The sequence below is a fragment of the Oncorhynchus clarkii genome, chromosome 25, assembly GCF_045791955.1.
Source record: "Oncorhynchus clarkii lewisi isolate Uvic-CL-2024 chromosome 25, UVic_Ocla_1.0, whole genome shotgun sequence".
In the NCBI taxonomy this organism is placed as follows: domain Eukaryota; kingdom Metazoa; phylum Chordata; class Actinopteri; order Salmoniformes; family Salmonidae; genus Oncorhynchus; species Oncorhynchus clarkii.
Window position 1 is genome coordinate 14074928 of NC_092171.1, and position 20379 is coordinate 14095306.

At 43.5% G+C, this 20379-nt stretch overlaps 1 protein-coding gene across 2 annotated transcripts in view; it reads left to right on the forward strand.

Moving 5' to 3' along the window:
• LOC139383419 (rho guanine nucleotide exchange factor 10-like) overlaps window positions 1–20379 on the forward strand; it is a 93685-nt gene extending 73306 nt beyond the window's left edge. For both annotated transcript variants that reach the window (XM_071127960.1, XM_071127958.1), the window contains exons 24-28: window positions 4678–4820; window positions 7081–7255; window positions 18032–18154; window positions 18616–19163; window positions 19296–20379. In XM_071127960.1, coding sequence (XP_070984061.1) covers window positions 4678–4820; window positions 7081–7255; window positions 18032–18154; window positions 18616–19130 — 956 coding nt within the window. In that variant the 3' untranslated portion in view covers window positions 19131–19163; window positions 19296–20379. The remainder of the gene's footprint in view (window positions 1–4677; window positions 4821–7080; window positions 7256–18031; window positions 18155–18615; window positions 19164–19295) is intronic.

Here is a 20379-nt window from a genome sequence, read left to right on the forward strand (position 1 = left end):
CCACTCTTCATACCTCAGATACCTCCTTTGTCCCACCTCCCACACATGCAGTGACCTCACCCATTACAACCAGCATGTCCAGAGACACAACCTCTCTTATCACCCAGTGCCCAGTCCCACCTCCACTGTACCCGCACCCCACCATACCCCTGTCTGCGCATAATGCCCTGAATATATTCTTCCACGCCCAGAAATCTGCTCCTTTTATTCTTTGTCCCCAACGCTCTAGGCGACCAGTTTTGATAGCCTTTAGCCGCACCCTCATCCTACTCCTCGTCTGTTCCTCAGGTGATGTGGAGGTAAACCCAGGCCCTGCATGTCCCCAGGCACCCTCATTTCTTGACTTGATCGAAAAAGCCTTGGTTTCATGCATGTCAACATCAGAAGCCTCCTCCCTAAGTTTGTTTTACTCACTGCTTTAGCACACTCTGCCAACCCTGATGTCCTTGCCGTGTCAGAATCCTGGCTTAAGAAGGTCACCAAAAATTCGGAGATTTTCATACCCAACTATAACATTTTCTGTCAAGATAGAACTGCCAAAGGGGGAGGAGTTGCAGTCTACTGCAGAGAGAGCCTGCAAAGTAATGTCATACTTTCCAGGTCCATACCCAAACAGTTCGAACTTCTAGGGCGATCAATTCACCCCCCCACCTAGCTTCAGAGTTTGTTCTGTTAGGTGACCTAAACTGGGATATGCTTAACACCCCGGCAGTCCTACAATCTAAGCAGCTAGATGCCCTCAATCTCATACAAATCATCAAGGAACCCACCAGGTACAACCCTAAATCTGTAAACAAGGGCACCCTGAGACGTTATCCTGACCAACTGGCCCTCCAAATACACCTCCGCTGTCTTCAATCAGGATCTCAGCGATCACTGCCTCATTGCCTGTATCCGCTACGGGTCCGCGGTCAAACGCTCCCTAAAACACTTCTGCAAGCAGGCCTTTCTAATCGACCTGGCCCGGGTATCCTGGAAGGATAATGACCTCATCCCGTCAGTTGAGGATGCCTGGTCATTCTTTAAAAGTAACTTCCTCACCATCTTAGATAAGCATGCTCCGTTCAAAAAATGCAGAACTAAGAACCCTTGGTTCGCTCCAGACCTGACTGACCTTGACCAGCACAAAAACATCCTGTGGCGGACTGCAATAGCATCGAATAGTCCCCCCGATATGCAACTGTTCAAGGAAGTCAGAAACCAATACACGCAGTCAGTCAGGAAAGCAAAGGCCAGCTTTTTCAAGCAGAAATTTGAATCCTGTAGCTAACTAACTCCAAAAAGTTATGGGACACTGTAAAGTCCATGGAGAACAAGAGCACCTCCTCCCAGCTGCCCACTGCACTGAGGCTAGGTAACACGGTCACCACCGATTTTAAATTCATGTTAATCGAAAACTTCAACAAGCATTTCTCAACGGCTGGCCATGCCTTCCTCCTGGCTACTCAAACTGTTACAGACCTATATCCATCCTGCCCTGCCTATCTAAGGTCTTCGAAAGCCAAGTCAACAAGATCACTGACAATCTCGAATCCCACCGTACCTTCTCCGCTGTGCAATCTGGTTTCCGAGCCGGTCACGGGTGCACCTCAGCCACGCTCAAGGTACTAAACAATATCATAACCGCCATTGATAAAAGACAGTACTGTGCAGCCGTCTTCATCGACCTGGCCAAGGCTTTCAACTCTGTCAATCACCATATTCTTATCGGCAGACTCAGTAGCCTCGGTTTTTCTAATGACTGCCTTGCCTGGTTCACAAACTACTTTGCAGACAGAGTTCAGTGTGTCAAATCGGAGGGCGTGTTGTCCGGTCCTCTGGCAGTCCCTATGGGGGTGCCACAGGGTTCAATTCTCAGGCCGACTCTTTTCTCTGTATATATATCAATGATGTTGCTCTTGTTGTGGGCAATTCCCTGATCCACCTCTACGCAGACGACACCATTCTGTATACTTCTGGCCCTTCCTTGGACACTGTGCTAACTAACCTCCAAACGAGCTTCAATGCCATACAACACTCCTTCCGTGGCCTCCAACTGCTCTTAAACGCTAGTAAAACCAAATGCATGCTTTTCAACCGTTTGCTGCCTGCACCCGAACGCCCAACTAGCATCACCACCCTGGATGGTTCCGACCTAGAATATGTGGACATCTATAAGTACCTAGGTGTCTGGCTAGACTGTAAACTCTCCTTCCAGACTCATATCAACATCTCCAATCTAAAATCAAAAACTGACTATCCTACCGATCCTCGACTTCGGCGATGTCATCTACAAAATAGCTTCCAATACGCTACTCAGCAAACTGGATGCAGTTTATCACAGTGCCATCCGTTTTGTTATTAAAGCACCTTATACCACCCACCACTGAGACCTGTATGCTCTCGTTGGCTGGCCCTCGCTACATATTCGTCGCCAGACCCACTGGCTCCAGGTCATCTACAAGTCTATGCTAGGTAAAGCTCCGCCTTATCTCAGTTCACTGGTCATGATGGCAACACCCTCCCATAGCACGCGCTCCAGCAGGTGTATCTCACTGATCATCCCTAAAGCCTCATTTGGCCGCCTTTCCTTCCAGTTCTCTGCTGCCAATGACTGAAATGAATTGCAAAAATCGCTGAAGTTGGAGACTTTTATCTCCCTTACCAACTTTAAACATCTGCTATCTGAGCAGCTAACCGACCGCTGCATCTGTCCATAGTCCATCGGTAAATAGCCCACCCAATTGACCTACCTCATCCCCATACTGTTTTTATTTATTTACTTTTCTGCTCTTTTGCACACCAGTATCTCTACCTGCACATGACCATCTGATAATTTATCACTCCAGTGTTAATCTGCTAAATTGTAATTATTCACCTACCTCCTCATGCCTTTTGCACACAATGTATATTGACTCTTTTTTTTCTACTGTGTTATTGACTTGTTTGTTGTTTACTCCATGTGTAACTCTGTGTTGTCTGTTCACACTGCTATGCTTGATCTTGGCCAGGTCGCAGTTGTAAATGAGAACTTGTTCTCAACTAGCATACCTGGTTAAATAAAGGTGAAATAAAAAATAAATAAGCAATAGTAATTTACATAATTAACAATGTCTACACTGTATTTCTGATCAATTTGATGTTATTTTAATGGACAAAAAAATAATGTTCTTTCAAAAACAACGACATTTCTAAGGGACCCCAAACTTGTGTGTGTGTGTGTCACTATCTGTATCGCCAGAGCACCACAGGTTGAATTCCATGTATTTAGCTGTGCTGTGCCTATGCCCTGCCTGCCTGTGGCTGAGTGATTGTACGTGATCATGTCACAATGCCGTAGGCACAGCCCTGTCTGAACCCCCAGCCACCCCCATTCTGCCATGCTAGTTCTTCTTTGTTTATGTGTGTGTGAATGGCTCCGCAGAGACCGCATGCCATTGCCAGACAGTCAGGGAATAAGGACATGGAATGAAACATCTCAAGCTATATTATGTAATCTGGTGAAGTAGCCTGATATTTCCTTGTACAATTCCTGAATGGGAGTGTCCTCATCAGTGCCAGGTTTTATGTTGTGATCCATTTGTTGTCCTTTTTATCTTTCAGCATGAGATGTATATCTAGATGTATATCTAGATGTATATCTACTATTGTAACATCACACTCTCTGCGGTCTGATTGGCTGTTCCTAAGAAGTAACATTGACATGATAGAATGTTAGTGTGTAGAAGGGAAAGAACTGGCTCTGTAGACGACACGCTGTAACAGAGAGGCAGGTTACATAAGACTGGCTGGGATGGAGAATGATGTTTAAACACATGCACAGTTTTAGTCCTGCACACTTCAGCTTGTTGAAATTTCCCTCTCAATCCCTCTGTCCTTTATCGCGCCACACACACACACACACACACACACACACACACACACACACACACACACACACTGTGGTTATTATTACAATAAACACAAAGCAGTGTTTTTAATCCACCCAAGCCCCTTACTTCCTTAGTAATTACTATACCTCAAAGTCCGCCCCCCCCCCTCCTCCCCTCCATTCTTCCCTGTATGGCACCGCACCTTTCAATAGCTGCCTGTGAGTTCCCTTTAAACAAACACAATTGGTAAAGCCTCTGATATTTCCTGTAGTTAGGTGTCTGGAGGAATTGAACTTCTTATTTTACACTACTTCGAAGCTTCTTGAATTTTCTTAAGGATTTAATCCTACAACTCCTGCCTACACTAATATGTGTTCTTGAGCTGTTGCAGTTGGGTTATAAACTGAGGGAGAAGGATGAATCCTGCAGAGAAATGTGTTAGCTATATTTGTAATGTAACCAGTGTTGGGTGATCACAGTGGAGTCCTGGGCTCTGTATAGCAGTAGGCAGACAGCAGTATGTAGGAAGTGTGTGGGTTGGCTCAACAGATGACTAATGCCTCTCAGTACATCTATATTCATTGTGAATCCTGTGAAACCATCAATGGCCTCTCCAGTGTTATTATGCAGATCATAAATGCAGATGACATTAAGTGGGGTTCTCTGTCACTAATGTATGCATAATCTGATTAAACATATCTAACAAATGCATTAATATTCTTGCTTAGTGATATTTGCTCCACTTCAGTTGTTGGCTCTTCCAGATTTGTAGTGATTTGCCACTGTATTGTAAGGGATTTGTATGATGTGTATGCTTGTGTTTCAGATGGCTTGTGGAATCCAGACTCTCCTAAGGTGCTGAAGCTTGGGGTTCTGCCAGTGAAGGCCATGCTAGCTGTGGAGGGCCACGTCTGGGCTTCCTCTGGAGGACAAGTCTTCATCATTAGCACTAACACGCACACTGTGGAGGTAACTACACCATCTCTTTATCTCACTTCCTGTATGGATCCCTGCCTCTTTCTGTCTCATAACTTTTATGTCACCCAGAGGGTGTCACACACACATTCACACTGTCATGGAGGTACTTGTCTTTCCTATCTCTAATATCTCGTAATCTCACCCTTTCTCATAACTCTTATCTGTACCTGACCAAGTCTCCCGTGTCTCTGTGTAGTTCAGGATACTGAGGCTCATGTGTGAGAGAGAGCGAGCACAAATTCAATATCCTAGCTGCTTCCCAGGTTCATGAAAAAGGAATGTAGGACACGCTCGTGGTGGTGTAGAGAACACCTTTTATTACAGTTCAACTGCTACAAAGTGGGGTGGTCCAACTTGCAGCTCCAATCTACTATTCAAATATTATATTCCAAGGCCTCTATAAATAAATATATATTAAGAGGTTGTGGCGTTGTACAAATATGAAGGATTTGAAGATGAAAATTGTGATGAACTCTGCTTGACCTCTTGATCTGTTTGTTTAACTGAAATTGAAATGATTTTGTCCATAACTCATTGGAGTTTCCTTCTGCGGTTGCAAAGATGTGGGTGTTGGTGCATTCATCACATTTTCTGGGCATGCTTCACATTTCTGTTCTGATATTCTACCGTCCCACACCATGCATCTGCTCTGCTCAGCCTCTCTAGAGCATCGCTGGTTCTGGTAGCTTTACTCTTAAAGAGACAGTGCTATCTACTGTTGATGTGGATATGTTGCTCCCTGCTATTAACTGTGAAACCACTAGATGAGGTGTGGTTGGATTAGAGCCGTAGACATTAGAATGTAGAACGTAGCCGGAGGGCATGTCAGTTCTAGTTATGTATTTCTAGGTTACTAATTCTGGCCCAATCTCTGTGATATCATCTGCGCTTGGCTCTGGCTTAATTGCGTTAGAGCGGTATAGAGGAACCTGGGAGGGGTCTCTCGCTCCCTCTCTCCAGGCCCGGAGCGTTTTGTGTTGTTCTCTGTCCGTCCTGGAGTCACAGTCCGGTTCACAAGCACCTGCTGTCCGTCCTGGAATAACAACATCCCTCCCCTCCTCTGACACACAGTGACTCATAATCCAGTTAGTGTAATTAGGCTCATTACAGGACCACCTGCCTTTCTCCCCGAAGGCTTACACCCTGGCACCTACATGGGGAAAGGGGGGTGGAGGTAGAGCGGCAGGCAAAAAGGAACGAGTGGGAGAGACTGGGGTGAAGAGGAAGGAGAGAGACTGGAAGAGAAATGTGGACGGAGAGACAAACGGAGGGGGAAAGGGAGAGGAGGAGGATAGAAGGGTCATCTGGGAGGTTCAAATGTATGTAGGTTCAGTGACACAATACCTGATCTTGTTGTTAATACTGGAACCCTGCTGCGAGGCCTGTGAGACTGTCCTTGGCCAAGTAGAGTTTCCCTTCGTTAAAAGGGATGAGGGAGATTCCATGGCCGTACAGTAATGCCTCCCAGGTACTAGGCTGAGAAAATCGCAGGGAAATTACTTAAAAACAACTAAATACACAATTGATATTCTTTCTGACTGATAGCAGTAGAACTGAGGCACAGAGTAGTCCATATTGGGTAAGCTGAAATGCCCTCAGTCATATTTGGCTTTGTAATTAGGGAAATAAAATGAAGGCAAGTTTATATGTGGATCTATGAGAAGCAGACAGGACTTTTCTCATAGCTCATATTTCGAGTAAAGCTGATGTCGCTATTGTGCTCAGCACTACCTACAACAATCATGCAAATCAAAACACAATTACTACCTCTCTAATGTTTACTTTAATGTCAATTGGAGTAACGTAGTCGATCTTGTATTATTTATGTATGGTTTCTCAAAATAATCCCTAGCCATAACAGTCAGTAACAGTAATATTATCTCCACTGTGTACCATTACTAGGATGTGGACAAGGCTCAGCATCAGGCTTACTGTCAGTGTGTTGTCACAGCTTAGACAGTACAGTGCAGATGATCTGTCTGTCTCCACCCTCTGAAATCACTTGGACAGCTGTATTATACATGAAGACTACTCCTCAGTGACTCGGTGATGTGTAAATATACTGGCATGCTAAATACAACCATGTAAAAGGCATTTCCTGTGTGAGATTGTTCAAGAGACATGATTCTTCCTGATTGGTGGCTAAGTTAGTAGGGTTTTCTCCCACTACTCTAAAAACAGACAACGCATTTGAAGAACTGAGCCATTGGGCTGTGCAGTATAATATCCTTTTTTCCTCTCTCCCTGTCAGAGGCAGTTGGAGGCCCACCAGGAGGAAGGCATGGTTGTATCCCACATGGTGGTGGCTGGGGTGGGTATCTGGATAGCCTTCAGCTCTGGGTCCACCCTCAGACTGTTCCACACGGAGACCCTGGAGCCTCTACAGGACATCAACGTCGCTACGCCTGTACACAACATACTGGCTGGTAATGATATCGTTGTCACAATTGTCACTTGTATGCCACAGCAGCACTTTCTGGCATGGTATTCAACACATGGTATGAACATCTTTGCTGCTGATACAAGACTCTCTAGTATAGTATAGGTCCTGCAAACTCCTTTTCTCTAGTACAGTAGAACACAGGAGGCTGCTGAGTGGAGGACAGCTTATAATAATCGCTGGAATTGCGTGAATGGAATGGTATCAAACACATAGAAACCATGTATTTGAGTTCAATTCCATTCCGTTCATTGCGTTCCAGCCATTACTATGAGCCCGTCCTTCCCAATTAAGATGCCACCAACCTCCTGTGCAGTAGAACATACTTTCCAAATAGCAAAGCCACTCTCCACAGCTTAACCACACACTCAAAGGTGAACCTTACCTTTAGGATGTCAGTATACAGTTACATTGCCGTGCCATATCCTCAGCCTGCAGTACTGTGATTTATGGGTAATGCTGTGGTCTTATCAACTGTGTTTGCACAAACCACCAACACCCATGTCTTTGTTCTCTCTGTGCGTCCTCTAAACCTAGTCACTCAGTGACTGGATCCTGGGAATTAACTGTTTATTTCTCAGCAAGAACAGAGCAGAGTAGTCCTCTCAAAGTAGAAGTGGATCGCTTTTGACAGTCAGTCGTCAGGTCGTCGTGTACTTGGTGGGTTTTTCCCCAAATATACCCTCCACTTTTATCCGATGGTGCGGGTCTTTGTCATGATAAACGCAGTTTCAAAGGGCTGCCTCACACAGTGCCTGTCTGTAATTAGATGACATCACAGTCAGGTGTGTCCTCTGTGGTTGTGTTGTGACAGGTTGGTTGTTTCGGTCCACTTCAAAGAGTCCTGGGGTAGACAAAAAACCTGAGAACCTCTCATTCTGGTCCTTTATTGAACCATCAAACATTCCTTAACTCAACATTATCCCATTCTCTTCTAGGTTTTGTTTGGGGTGTGGGTGAGGGTAGCATACAGGTTTCAAGCCCCAATCTTGCAAAAATTTTGCTTGAGAAGAGGACTGTCTGGGAGTGGGTGGGGAGGGGAAAATTGAAAACTAGCTGTTATTGGCAGAGTGTTTTGGAACTCTCTTAGTTATTGGTCTATTAACCAATTTACTGCATGGTGATGTCACCATGGAAAGCCAAAACTCCCGTCCTTGCAAACCTGCTGATTAGAAGGTCCTGTGTAGATTGTATTTTCAACCAGCAACTACCAGGAAGTAACACTTTTACAATGTTAGTTTCATCAACTGTTGTACAATATGATATAAAACACAGGAAAACATCATTTTGACTGCAGTGGGTCTTTAAAATGTGTAAGTTTACAACTAATTCAAAGCTGTTTCAGATGTAGGCCAGACTACATGCTTATCAGTAGGTAGAGTTGTCTTTGTATCCGGTCACACAGAGAGGGGTAGGATAGTCATAGATCAAGTTAGCTCAGTTCGTGGAACATTTTGCAAGACTGTTTAGTCATGAATGGCGAGTACAGACCAGTCGGAAAGCCGCTTTGGGTTGGATAAAGGTTCCCAGTACACAGTAATCTGTGTTATTTCCCCAGCGCTGGGTCTGAGTTTGGTTAATACCCTTTGGATCCAGAATTGGATTTAGCTCAAGCTTCGGGGGGGGGGGGGGAACAGTCTACAGTCAACATACTATAATAACAGTATGTACTCTTATGTACAGTCGGAATTAATATTACATTGTGTGTCATAATCCCATACAAGCACTATGATGTATGTACAGTGGGGACCAAAGTGATTGACACCCTTGATAAAAATGAGCAATAATAACTGCAAAGGAAAAGTGTATCACTCGCTCACCATTAACAATGTGTTTTATTTAAGTTCAAAGTTCAAAGAAAGATGTTTCAGGCCACAATGGCCTTCATTAGTTGCACCTCGATATGCATTGGTTCTGCACCCTCTTCTTTCAATAATAACTGTAGAATATAAGACATTTCAAATACAAGCTATATTTTATGCTAGATTTGGGGGTGTAAATTGTATGTTTTATACTAATACAAAATTGCTCAGAGAAAGAGGTTTTGTTTAACAAGTAATAGTTTTTTTCTCAAATGTCAGGGTCAAATTATGATCTTTGTTTGACCCTCTGCGACTTTTCTCACTCATCATTATTCATGATTTATTCAGGATTATCCTTAATCATGGTAGCATCCACATTAATGTAGATGTGTTTAGGAACATATTTTACTCTAATTTACAATAAAAGTGACTCCAAAATGACACTACATTATTTACCATTTATTTCTATAGGGCACAAAATGATCTGAAACACAACCAAAATGAATTGCAAATGCATCCAACACGTTTGTACAGTCACAAGCGTGATGTAGTCCTTGTGTGCTAGGAATATGGGACCAAATACAAAACGTTTTACTCTTTATTAGAATCTTAAGGGGTGTCAATCATTTTGACCCCTACCTTTTTTTGAGAAGAAAAAAATTGTATTACTTTTAAACAATCTCTCTCTCCTGATCAATTGTATTAGTATAAAATAATACAATTTACTTTTTTTTTAGAGCATTAATATAGCTGTCTTTTTAATTATTTATTTTATACAGTCATTATTGCTCATCTTTATCAGGGGTGTCGATAATTTCAACCTCCACTGAATATATAGTGTATGTAGTTACCTTCTCTGTTGCTACATCAGTTGCTGTTACCATAGTAACACACTTATTGGTACCGAGTCCTGTAACTTGGCGAAATCATACGTTGTTTGTTGTTTCAGTATGACAAGTTTGATTTGTCCTTTATGCTGGTGAAGCTCGCCTCAAACATCTTAGTGACGGCCAGATGGCAGTCAGAAAGACAAGCAGCAGACCAGAGTGAGGATCTCCATCAGAGCCAGCTGTGTTGTGAATAGTAATCTGTTGTCAGAGCTCTGTGTCCTATATCAGTCTAGAGGACTAGTCGTAATCTTTCTCTCCTATCTGTGGCTGCTCTTTAATATTGCTACAACAACTCGGTTGGTTTGATTTGAGTTTTTGGGGTTTGATCCTGTATATTGTCAGTTTCAGCTGCTGGTTCTCTGTCATCAGCTGTACTGTAGTAACGTCAGCCGTATTATAAGGGTTGCTCCGCGTTTTGAGGTTCCTGTTTATTGTCCTCAGTTCCTCACCTCTGAAGTTGTAAAGTATTTTGAAGATGCCGTCCAGTCGACTGTTTTTGAGCTCAAGTTTGAATTCCATTATTTTAACTCTTAACTCTATTTGACTCAGCTGTGGAGTGTTTTATATAGTGACAGCTGCTGTGTCTCTGGATCAGTCTGTGTGTGTGTGTGTGTGTGTGTGTGTGTGTGTGTGTGTGTGTGTGTGTGTGTGTGTGTGTGTGTGTGTGTGTGTGTGTGTGTGTGTGTGTGTGTCACCAGTAATGACTAACCTACAGTAACATATCGGTCTTCTTTGAAAAGCATAATAAACAGTGCTATCGTTAGCTGAGTTCTGCCCACTGTTTATAAGCCCTAGACTGTGTATACTTAGTTGAGTATTTTACTGGCCTCATCCATTATTACCATAAGGTTTTGTGTACCCTATTAAATATATTTACTTTCAAAGAGAGATTAGACACAAAGAAGTGCACCATATGGGAGTTAGATAATATTTGATAACCAATTTAAGCAGTTGAATGTAATATATTGCATTAGAGTAAGGGACAATATCATGGCTTCAAGCACAGCAAACCTTGTGTTAAATCTTGGCATATGTCCCATCGTGCATGGTTTACTTGCATATAGTGCTCCAGTATTTGATTATGCAATCGAATCAAGGCTTGCATAAACCTAAGGGTCTCTTAGGGATCACTTTGTGGTAGTTTGTGGAAAAGCAAGAGTACACTTTCATTCAGTACAGCATGCGTTCAACATCCAGTCAGTAACTAACCCTACCCTACACCTACCCTTCTGGGAAACTCAGCCCAACACCAATCTTGAGGTTGAGCAAGGGTTTTCAACACAGATGTGAATGATAAAGCCAGTCTGGAATAATTTAAGACTCCTTGGTCCCATTAACTAATAAGAGACATCAACCACAGAGTTTCTCTTGAAGGAGAGACCTCAGACCAGCGACTTGAAATACTTCCTCCTCTAGGCCAAGCAGGGTCTCTTACGGTCTGTGTGTATCACCAAAGAGCTGACTTCCTCTGATAACAGCACTGTGTTAATGCCCTATCTACAGTATCTCTCTGTCATGGGACTCTGTTTGTTTTTCTTCCTTAAAGTGGAACAGCCAACTGAACCAACCCCCACTGTACCACTTTGCCAGTTCTCTTCAACCATGGTTTGAACTGGCGGCCTGCACTGGCTAAACATCTGAATGTGATTTGTCAGGGCAAGTTCAGATTTCTCTCTGTGGAGGGAGTTGTATTGTATGCCCCTATAAGCCTGGATTTCTCTCCTGTTCTGGGCTTTTCCACAATGTTCCACCCAGGTACTTATTCTTCAGTTGTTGGCAGCTGCTGCTAGATTGATTGACTAGGCTTGAGAACGTATTGGATCTGCAGAGCCTGCTGACTCAAACCGTAGTGTCATTCAAGCTGGAACTTCACTGGGCCATGGTGGGCGTGGTAGGGGACCGGACGATCAATACCTGTTGAGAGTGAAGGGTGATGAATGCTTGTTGATTTAGAACTGGAGTGTTTTATTTCAGACTCTGGATGGAACTCCAGATGCACCCATACATACTGTGTGAACAAACAACCGGAACCAAGACAGACTAACTACACACTATTTGTGTTTTTACAGGGTTTCAGAAGTCTAGCAGAGAGCGCTAAGACAATGTGTGTTATGTGAACTAGGTTTCTCAGCAGTTTAGAGAAGTTGCAGACCTGCAGTTTGGCTTGTTTTAGGAAACACAGGTTCAGACAGGGGTTTTTAGTTGCGAGGGTGACGTCACCAAATATCTGGAAGGATTTCACGGTTGCTGGCGTAGAATGGAGTGTTAAATGTCCTCCGTGCTCCAGGTGGGGTTGTCCTTCTCATGCTCGCTCATGTTGGAACGATCCCTCAAATCCTTTGATTGCACTGAGGAATTCCAGAGAACCGGTATTTCAGAGAACTGTGGTCTCTGAGTGTAATTAGGTTATAGCTGTTTTCATTTGAATTTCACAATGATTGCTCAAACGCCCATGCTTTGGTGATTCTTTTACAATACCTCCTCTGCCCTTCCTTAACCCTTTACAGTGTTTTTGGTTTGGTCAATTTCTATTTGGGAAAATCTCCCAGAAACCCAGCTCGATATATGGCTTGTTTCTTCATTGTGTATTTGATGTTCCCTAGAAGACAAGTCTGTCGTGAGTGCAGGAGAGGAGGTTCTGTATCACTGGCTTTGTTCAGGCCTGATCCAAATACACAGCCATGCGGACATTAATGGGGACAAACATGTTGAGGCCAGGAAACAACACCTCCAGAATCTTCATTACCGCACTAGCTCTGGGACTGTCTTTCACCTCTCAGCATGGTCACCCAGCGGCCTGGACACAGGAAGAGATTGTAGGGTTGTAGCCTCTCTGTCGCTGGTCCCAGATTTTGGCCTGATATGAACCATTTCTCTAATGAGATGGGATCAGTGTTTAATATCTAACCCACCCCCAACTAGGGCTGTTATGGTGACCATATTATCGCCACACCGGAAGTCACAAGTAATTAGGCTTTTCCAAGCTCTGATGCTGATGGTCATCAGTAGCCTACCGAACTTGCTAACTGCCTCAGCACTCTCATTGTCTCTCTAATCACTTAGCCATCAATGCAAATGTACTCCAATCAAATCCAACACGTCACGAGAGCCCATGAGCTCATGTTGTGCAACATTTCTACTGGCCTTTTAAAAATAGGAGGATCTCATCAGCTTTCTATAGGCTAGGTCTACTATATTTATTCATCAACTTTCTTAATATTAAGCACATTGCTTTGCTTCACAACAGGAGTATAGCCTATCTGGCTGGCATGAAAATAAACCATGGGTGAAAGTGTCCTCCATTCTCTATTTAAGTGCATTAGATGACGTGTATTTTTTCCCGCTGCCCCTGTTCCGAGACAGGTGCATGATAATGGTCCATTCTAAATCAAAACTAATTCCCCCCATATTATTTAGTATATGTAAAGACAATATTAGTTGCGTCCCCCATAGGCCTATATGATTCGATGAGGTTTGTATCACAACTAAAGTGGCCAAATTACCTTTCAAAATTAAGCACATTAATACGCTTTACAACTAATGTTGAGCCTAACTGGCATACATAGGCGGTGTGTGAGTTTTAAGTTTGGGGAAGATAATATTCACCCTAAAAATGCACCTTCTATAATAAAGCATTACATGCAAAATAGCATTTGAGGTGTTTTCCCGCTAATTGATTGCATTTTGGAACTTACTGCCATGTGCACTTGGCTGTGCTTATAATGTGAAGAAATAGCCTATTCATTTATCAACGTTTTAGCTAAAAGTTCTTATCTGTTGCGTCAGCCTCATTGCTTTTAAAAGGTTCTTTGATGCAAGTGGTCCAATTAATTTGAGATCTATCGCATCTGACAATTGTCCCAGACTATGTTTGGAATATTTATTTATCAATAGAATAGGTCAACTTTTGTGCTATGGGGTATAGTAGATTGCCATAATCATAAAGCTAGTGCTTTTGCTGTTCGTTAAGCCTAATCATCTTGTTGGCTGACGAAAAGTACATGTGGACAGTTAAAATATGAAGGATGCGCACAGTTGCGTCCCTGATGTCTGTCTTCATTTGTAGCCTACTTCTTAGCTGAGATGGATGCCTGTGAGAAGAACCCCATCACATGACGGGCATTGGCTAATAAGAATTGAGATATTTTGAGAGAGCCATGTGAGTGAGAGGCGCTTCGGAACATGCAGCGGGGAAAAGGGAATTATAATGAATATATTCAGCCCAGGGACACACTGGCCACAAAAGGATGCATGGATGTTTTTAGGGGGCATTATGGTCACACTAGGGGGATGCCGCCGGGAAATTCAAGGAATTATCAAGTGTTTGTCTAATTCTGAATGAGAGACTGATGAAGTGTGTACAGCCTGCGCAAGAAACAAAGCAGAGCGCATGCCTTTCATGCAACATTTATGAAATTATCATTAGTTGCATCATTTAGCCTTAGTGTATATTAAACATCAAACATATATAGCCCAATGTTTTGTAGAACAACTAAAGTTATATAAATAACTCTAAATGAAGCATATAGGAGTGCCTGTTTCCTGGTTAACCGCTCAACACAGAAAAGCTGCATGTGCGCTCTCCCTCCAGAAATCGTTTGTAGAAAAGATCCTTTCTATTTTATTTAGCTATGTTCAATTGTATTCTTCACACTATAACATAATATACAATAATGCAAATCTTGTCTGCTAAATGAACTAGTGTAGCCCACATGGCATTGCCAGAGCACGGCCTAACATAAGGACAACTCAGAGTATGCTATTCTGTTATTCTGAAATAGACAACATTTTCTTCATATCATGTTTCTTTAGACCTGTCTAAAATATATAATGGATTTATTGTGATGGTGTAGGCTATATTACATGGATTTATTTGAGTTTTTAAAAGATGTTCCAAAGGTCAACATCAGTGGATTGTGGGCTATGTGTGGAAGCCAGCAGATGCAAATGTGTTTATGTAAAATACCGGTCAATTACCAGGAGGCCGACAGTTATTTGCTTGACAAACACCGGCTGGCAAAATGTCATGACCGCCACAGCCTTACCCCCTACCCCCCTGCTAGTGTACTGTACAGTCGTGGCCAAAAGTTTTGAGAATGACACAAATATTAATTTTCAGTCTGCTGCCTCAGTTTGTATGATGGCAATTTGCATATACTCCAGAATGTTATGAAGAGTGATCAGATGAATTGCAATTAATTGCAAAGTCCCTCTGCCATGCAAATGAACTGAATCCCCCAAAAAACATTTCAGTGCATTTCAGCCCTGCCACAAAAGGACCAGCTGACATAATGTCAGTGATTCTCTCATTAACACAGGTGTGAGTGTTGATGACGACAAGGCTGGAGATCACGCTGTCATGCTGATTGAGTTTGAATAACAGACTGGAAGCTTCAAAAGGAGGCTAGTGCTTGGAATCATTGTTCTTCCTCTGTCAACCATGGTTACCTGCAAGGAAACACATGCCATCATCATTGCTTTGCACAAAAATGGCTTCACAGGCAAGGATATTGCTGCCAGTAAGATTGCACCGAAATCATCCATTTATCGGATCATCAAGAACTTCAAGGAGAGTGGTTCAATTGTTGTGAAGAAGGCTTCAGAGCGCCGAAGAAAGTCCAGCAAGCGCCAGGACCGTCTCCTAAAGTTGATTCGGCTGCAGGGGCACCACCAGTACAGAGCTTGCTCAGGAATGGCAGCAGGTAGGGGTGAGTGCATCTGCATGCACAGTGAGGCGAAGACTTTTGGAGGATGGCCTGGTGTCAAGAAGGGCAGCAAAGAAGCCACTTCTCTCCAGGAAAAAACATCAGGGACAGACTGATATTCTGCAAAAGGTATAGGGATTGGACTGCTGAGGACTGGGGTAAAGTAATTTTCTCTGACTCCCCTTTCCTATTGTTTGGGGCATCTGGAAAAAAGCTTGTCTGGAGAAGACAAGGTGAGCACTACCATCAGTCCTGTGTCATGCCAACAGTAAAGCATTCTGAGGCCATTCATGTTTACCGTGTGTGTGTGTGTGTGTGCTTCTCAGCCAAAGGAGTGGGCTCACTCACAATTTTGCCTAAGAACACAGCCATGAATAAAGAATGGTACCAACACATCCTCTAAGAGCAACTTCTCCCAACCATCCAGGAACAGTTTGGTGACGAACAATGCATTTTCCAGCATGATGGAGCACCTTGCCATAAGGCAAAAATGATAACTTAAGTTGCTCAGGGAACAAAACATCGATATTGTTGATCCATGACCAGGAAACTCCCCAGACCTTATTCCCATTGAGAACTTGTGGTCAATCCTCAAGAGGTGGGTGGACAAACAAAAACCCACAAATGCTGACAAACTCCAAGCATTGATTATGCAAGAATGGGCTGCCATCAGTCAGGATGTGGCCCAGAAGTTAATTGACAGCAAGCCAGGGCGGATTGCAGAGGTCTTGAAAAAGAAGGGTCAACACTGCAAATATTGACTCAGTGTCAACTTCATGTAATTGTCAATAAAAAGCATTTTTCACTTATGAAATGCTTGTAATTATACTTCAGTATTCCATAGTAACATCTGACAAAAATATCTAAAGACACTGAAGCAGCAAACTTTGGAAACTAATATTTGTGTCATTCTCAACTTTTGGCCACGACTGTACTATGGGCTTAATGTTTTCTATCTGCACCCCCTGCCTTGCTAGTGGAATATCAGTGTGGACTATAGGCCTAATGTTTTATATCTGCACCCCCTACTGTAATCCAGCGTGCTAGTTGTGGGGGATAAGTGCAGATCAAAGTAGACGTCTGGTGTGGGATCAGGGACAGGCCCGGGCTGTGTTGATGCTGGTCCCGGTTTATTTTGGTTTGGTCTATGGGTGGGGAACTTCAAATATTATGAAAGGAGGAAGTCAAGAAATGCACCCCTGTGTGTGTGTGTGTGTGTGTGTGTGTGTGTGTGTGTGGTAACTGTGGACCCTCATTGTAAGCACATGTGCAGAGATGGGTTTTTCTGTGCTGGGTGCGTAGTTTAGTGACTGACTGACTGACTGACCGGCTGGTACTGTAGACTCAGGACTGATGTTCTTCAGAGGGGTGAACTCTGGGTGTCAGGCAGATGGATCAGCGGATGATTTGGCCAAGGCCCTGGGGGAGGGGGGGTGTTTATGGGAGGGAGGTGACTCGAGCTGCAATGTATAATGGGGTAGTGCCACTCACAACTGGAGCCTTGACAGGCTCTCTTAAACAGAGTTATAGCTGTCCGTATTGAGTGTGTTGTCAAAATGCTTTTGCACATTTGTCTGTTCACTCTTTGTAGAGTGACGAGCTTGTTCCCATGGTAAAGTTAATATGTAAATGAGTGCCAAGTTCCACATAACAAGTCACTAAACATTGTTCGTCAGAAGACACAATTTATCACCGTCTTCTGAAGGTGCATTTAGCTTAACAATTACTGTGTTTACAGTACAAAGTGACATTTCATACTGAATTGATTTGTGACTGAGGGGGAGGACAGGACACACGTAGTCCTTTCTGTCCCAGCGTGCTCCAGGCTTTCTGAATAGAACCACATTACGGTTCACTCATTCTCTTATACTTTTTTGTTTTGTTTGTGTGACTCAAAGCGGACTATAATCGAATAGTGAGGAGTTTAATTGTTTTCATTTTTTATTTCTGCTTCTCTTTTGGTTGCCTGGGAGACCATTGGCTGTTAAGCGGTATTGCCCTAGTAACCTCCCCACACACAGAGCAGAAATACCTCCCTCTTTTCAACTGTACTCTACCACAGCTCACAGGAAGTGGCCAATCGAGTGTTCTTTTTCATTTCTGAGACATGATTCTACTTCTGAATCTCCTACTGTGTTATGGTGTGAGGTCAAACGGCTTGACTCCAGAAATCGTTCTTGAAGGTCAACTATTACCTATTTAAATATCAACTTTTTTTTCCTCTCATAATTTGACAAAACCATGTGGTCAGAACATTTTGTGCAATACTACAGCCCACTGGATTACTTCTATCTACAACTTCTTCCAGAATGTAATTAATATTCTGCAGATTCAGGTTATGAAGATGTGTATTTTCTGGCCATAGGAAACCAGAGGGTCTCTGTGAGCAGTCTGCTGGTATGTCATGGTCTGCTGCTGGTGGGGACCAACCTGGGGGTGACAGTGGCCCTCTCTGTCCCTAGACTACAGGGCATCCCTAAGGTCACAGGTGGGTGCATCTTCATCTGAAGATTATTCCAGATTATCAAAACATCCCAATGATGATTTCTATGGCAATCCATCCATTTGGTGTCATAGTTTTGGGGTTAAATAGGAGATTTGGGAAGGGGTGCTTTAAGGACTTTGATAGCCAATAGTATGTCATTGTAAATGGAGCACAACATGGATTAATGGGCCTCAGTCATTTTCGTTCAGGTCCCAACCCTGCCTGGTTAGTTTAGTGTAGCCTTTCTCACAATGATACTGTCTCTTAATTGATATAATGACTCAAAGCCAATTTCCGTGTGCCTCCGGTCTACAGAATTCTTAGTCTCTGGAGGCTTCTGCCAAAAGCAGGCAATTTCAAACATATGTAGTTATTACCAGTATTATCCAGTAACGTTAGCTGTTGATTAGTGCATTTGTATGTGTGTATGGAGTAATGTGTGTCTGGATATTTGGATGTCGTAGGACGGGGCATGGTATCTTTCCATGCCCACCACGGCCCAGTGAAGTTCCTCACCATGGCAGCCGCCGTGTGCAACCGGCCCTCAGGCAACTCAGACAGCCCAGGCAGCAGCCCACCCAGCCAGCCAGGGGACACCCAGGACGGGGAGGCCTCCCCACCTCCACCCCCAGGCTCCACACCCAGTCCTGCTGCTACTCAGGGCTGGGGAGTGTGGCTGGGGGAGGCAGGCTGCTCCTCCATGGCCCTCCATGACTCCCTGTCCTCCTCCTGTGGCTCCCTGGCTCTGTCACAGGGCTCTCTGGAGCACGGGCCTGAGGACGGGGCCATCTATGACCTGGTCAATGACCCAGCCAATCACCAGAGGGGCAGGAGGGTCAAGAAGGTGAACGTCAGCTCTCTGCTTGTGGTGTCGGGGGGGCTAGGTCACCGCAGGGTCAACAGGAAGAGCAAACAGTCCCGCCAGGAGGAGACTGTGTCCACCATTATGGTGTGGCAGATCCCTCTTCTCAACATGTAAGAGACTAAAGACTAACTACCACAGTGCAGCAAGGTGAGTGGGACCATAGTCACTGCAGTAGTCACTAGTGTTAATGGTTTAATAACCACTCATAAGTCAATAGTAATCATCCTTTCAAGTCTCCCCATACTCCTCCTCATGCTCTTATTGTCTCTTTCTCTTCAGGGTGCTGCAGTTTCTATTTGAAGTCAGTGACACAACTCCAAAGGATGTCCGTTGCCATAGTTGTCTGGACTTTGGGCTCAGTCAGCTCAACCATGTGTCTTAGAATGAAAAATACTTCAGAGGGCATTCCATAAACAGTTTGAAGAGTTTCTTATGGTGTCTCCCACCCAAAAACCTATAGCCTTATGTACACCTGAGACATTCCCATTGGGTCAATGCCAAGGGATCAATACACTATAACCACTTTTTCATGGCACCTGACTTTGCTTACAGCATCCAATACCTGAACCGTTAACACCATGGTGGAAGATTAATCCAGTGAAGAGAACATGAATATGTAGAAAAACCACTGAAATGGCCTTAATGTCATTCTTACGATGTCATTTTCATAGAGGACCGATGAAATGTTACTTGTCTTCAGTTGTTATAACATGGCTAATATATTCTATGTTACTGAGACGTTGGGCCAGATCATCAGTGTCAATGGCACAATAATTCTATCTGGGCAGATGCGGGTGCAGTATGAAAATGGACACGTAGACATCAGAAATTCCCATTTTCCTATGTGGACCGAAGTTGAGAGACAAGTTGACTTCATCTCTGTGGCTTTGAACAATGTCTACCCTGACACTTCCACTGTTAGGTAAAGGCATATTCTGATCATCTCATTGCGCCAGTCTATGTTCTATGAATTGGGTCTGTTTCTAGATATGCTTACTTGTTTGTTATTGGGTCAGGGAGAGGTCCTTTGCAATGGTGTCCTTATTTCACTGGAACACTAAAGCTGAATGTTTCCTTGTAGTTGCCATCAGGGGGCTATGGAGGGTGAGTGTTTCTGAAAGGTATGATGGGACTTCCTGGCTGGCCAGGTTTCCTGTAGATCCTAAATGGAGGGAGAGTCGCTAACTGTTACCAGATGAAAAGAAGTAGGGGTTGTTACTTGCCCAAATAAATGTGTTGTCACTAAAGGGTATTTAAAAAATGAAACAAAAATGTAAATGATAAAAAGCTTTATACTTTTGTCACATTTTGTATGTACTTCTGTTGCGTATATTAACAAATCTATAAACAATGTTTTATTCAA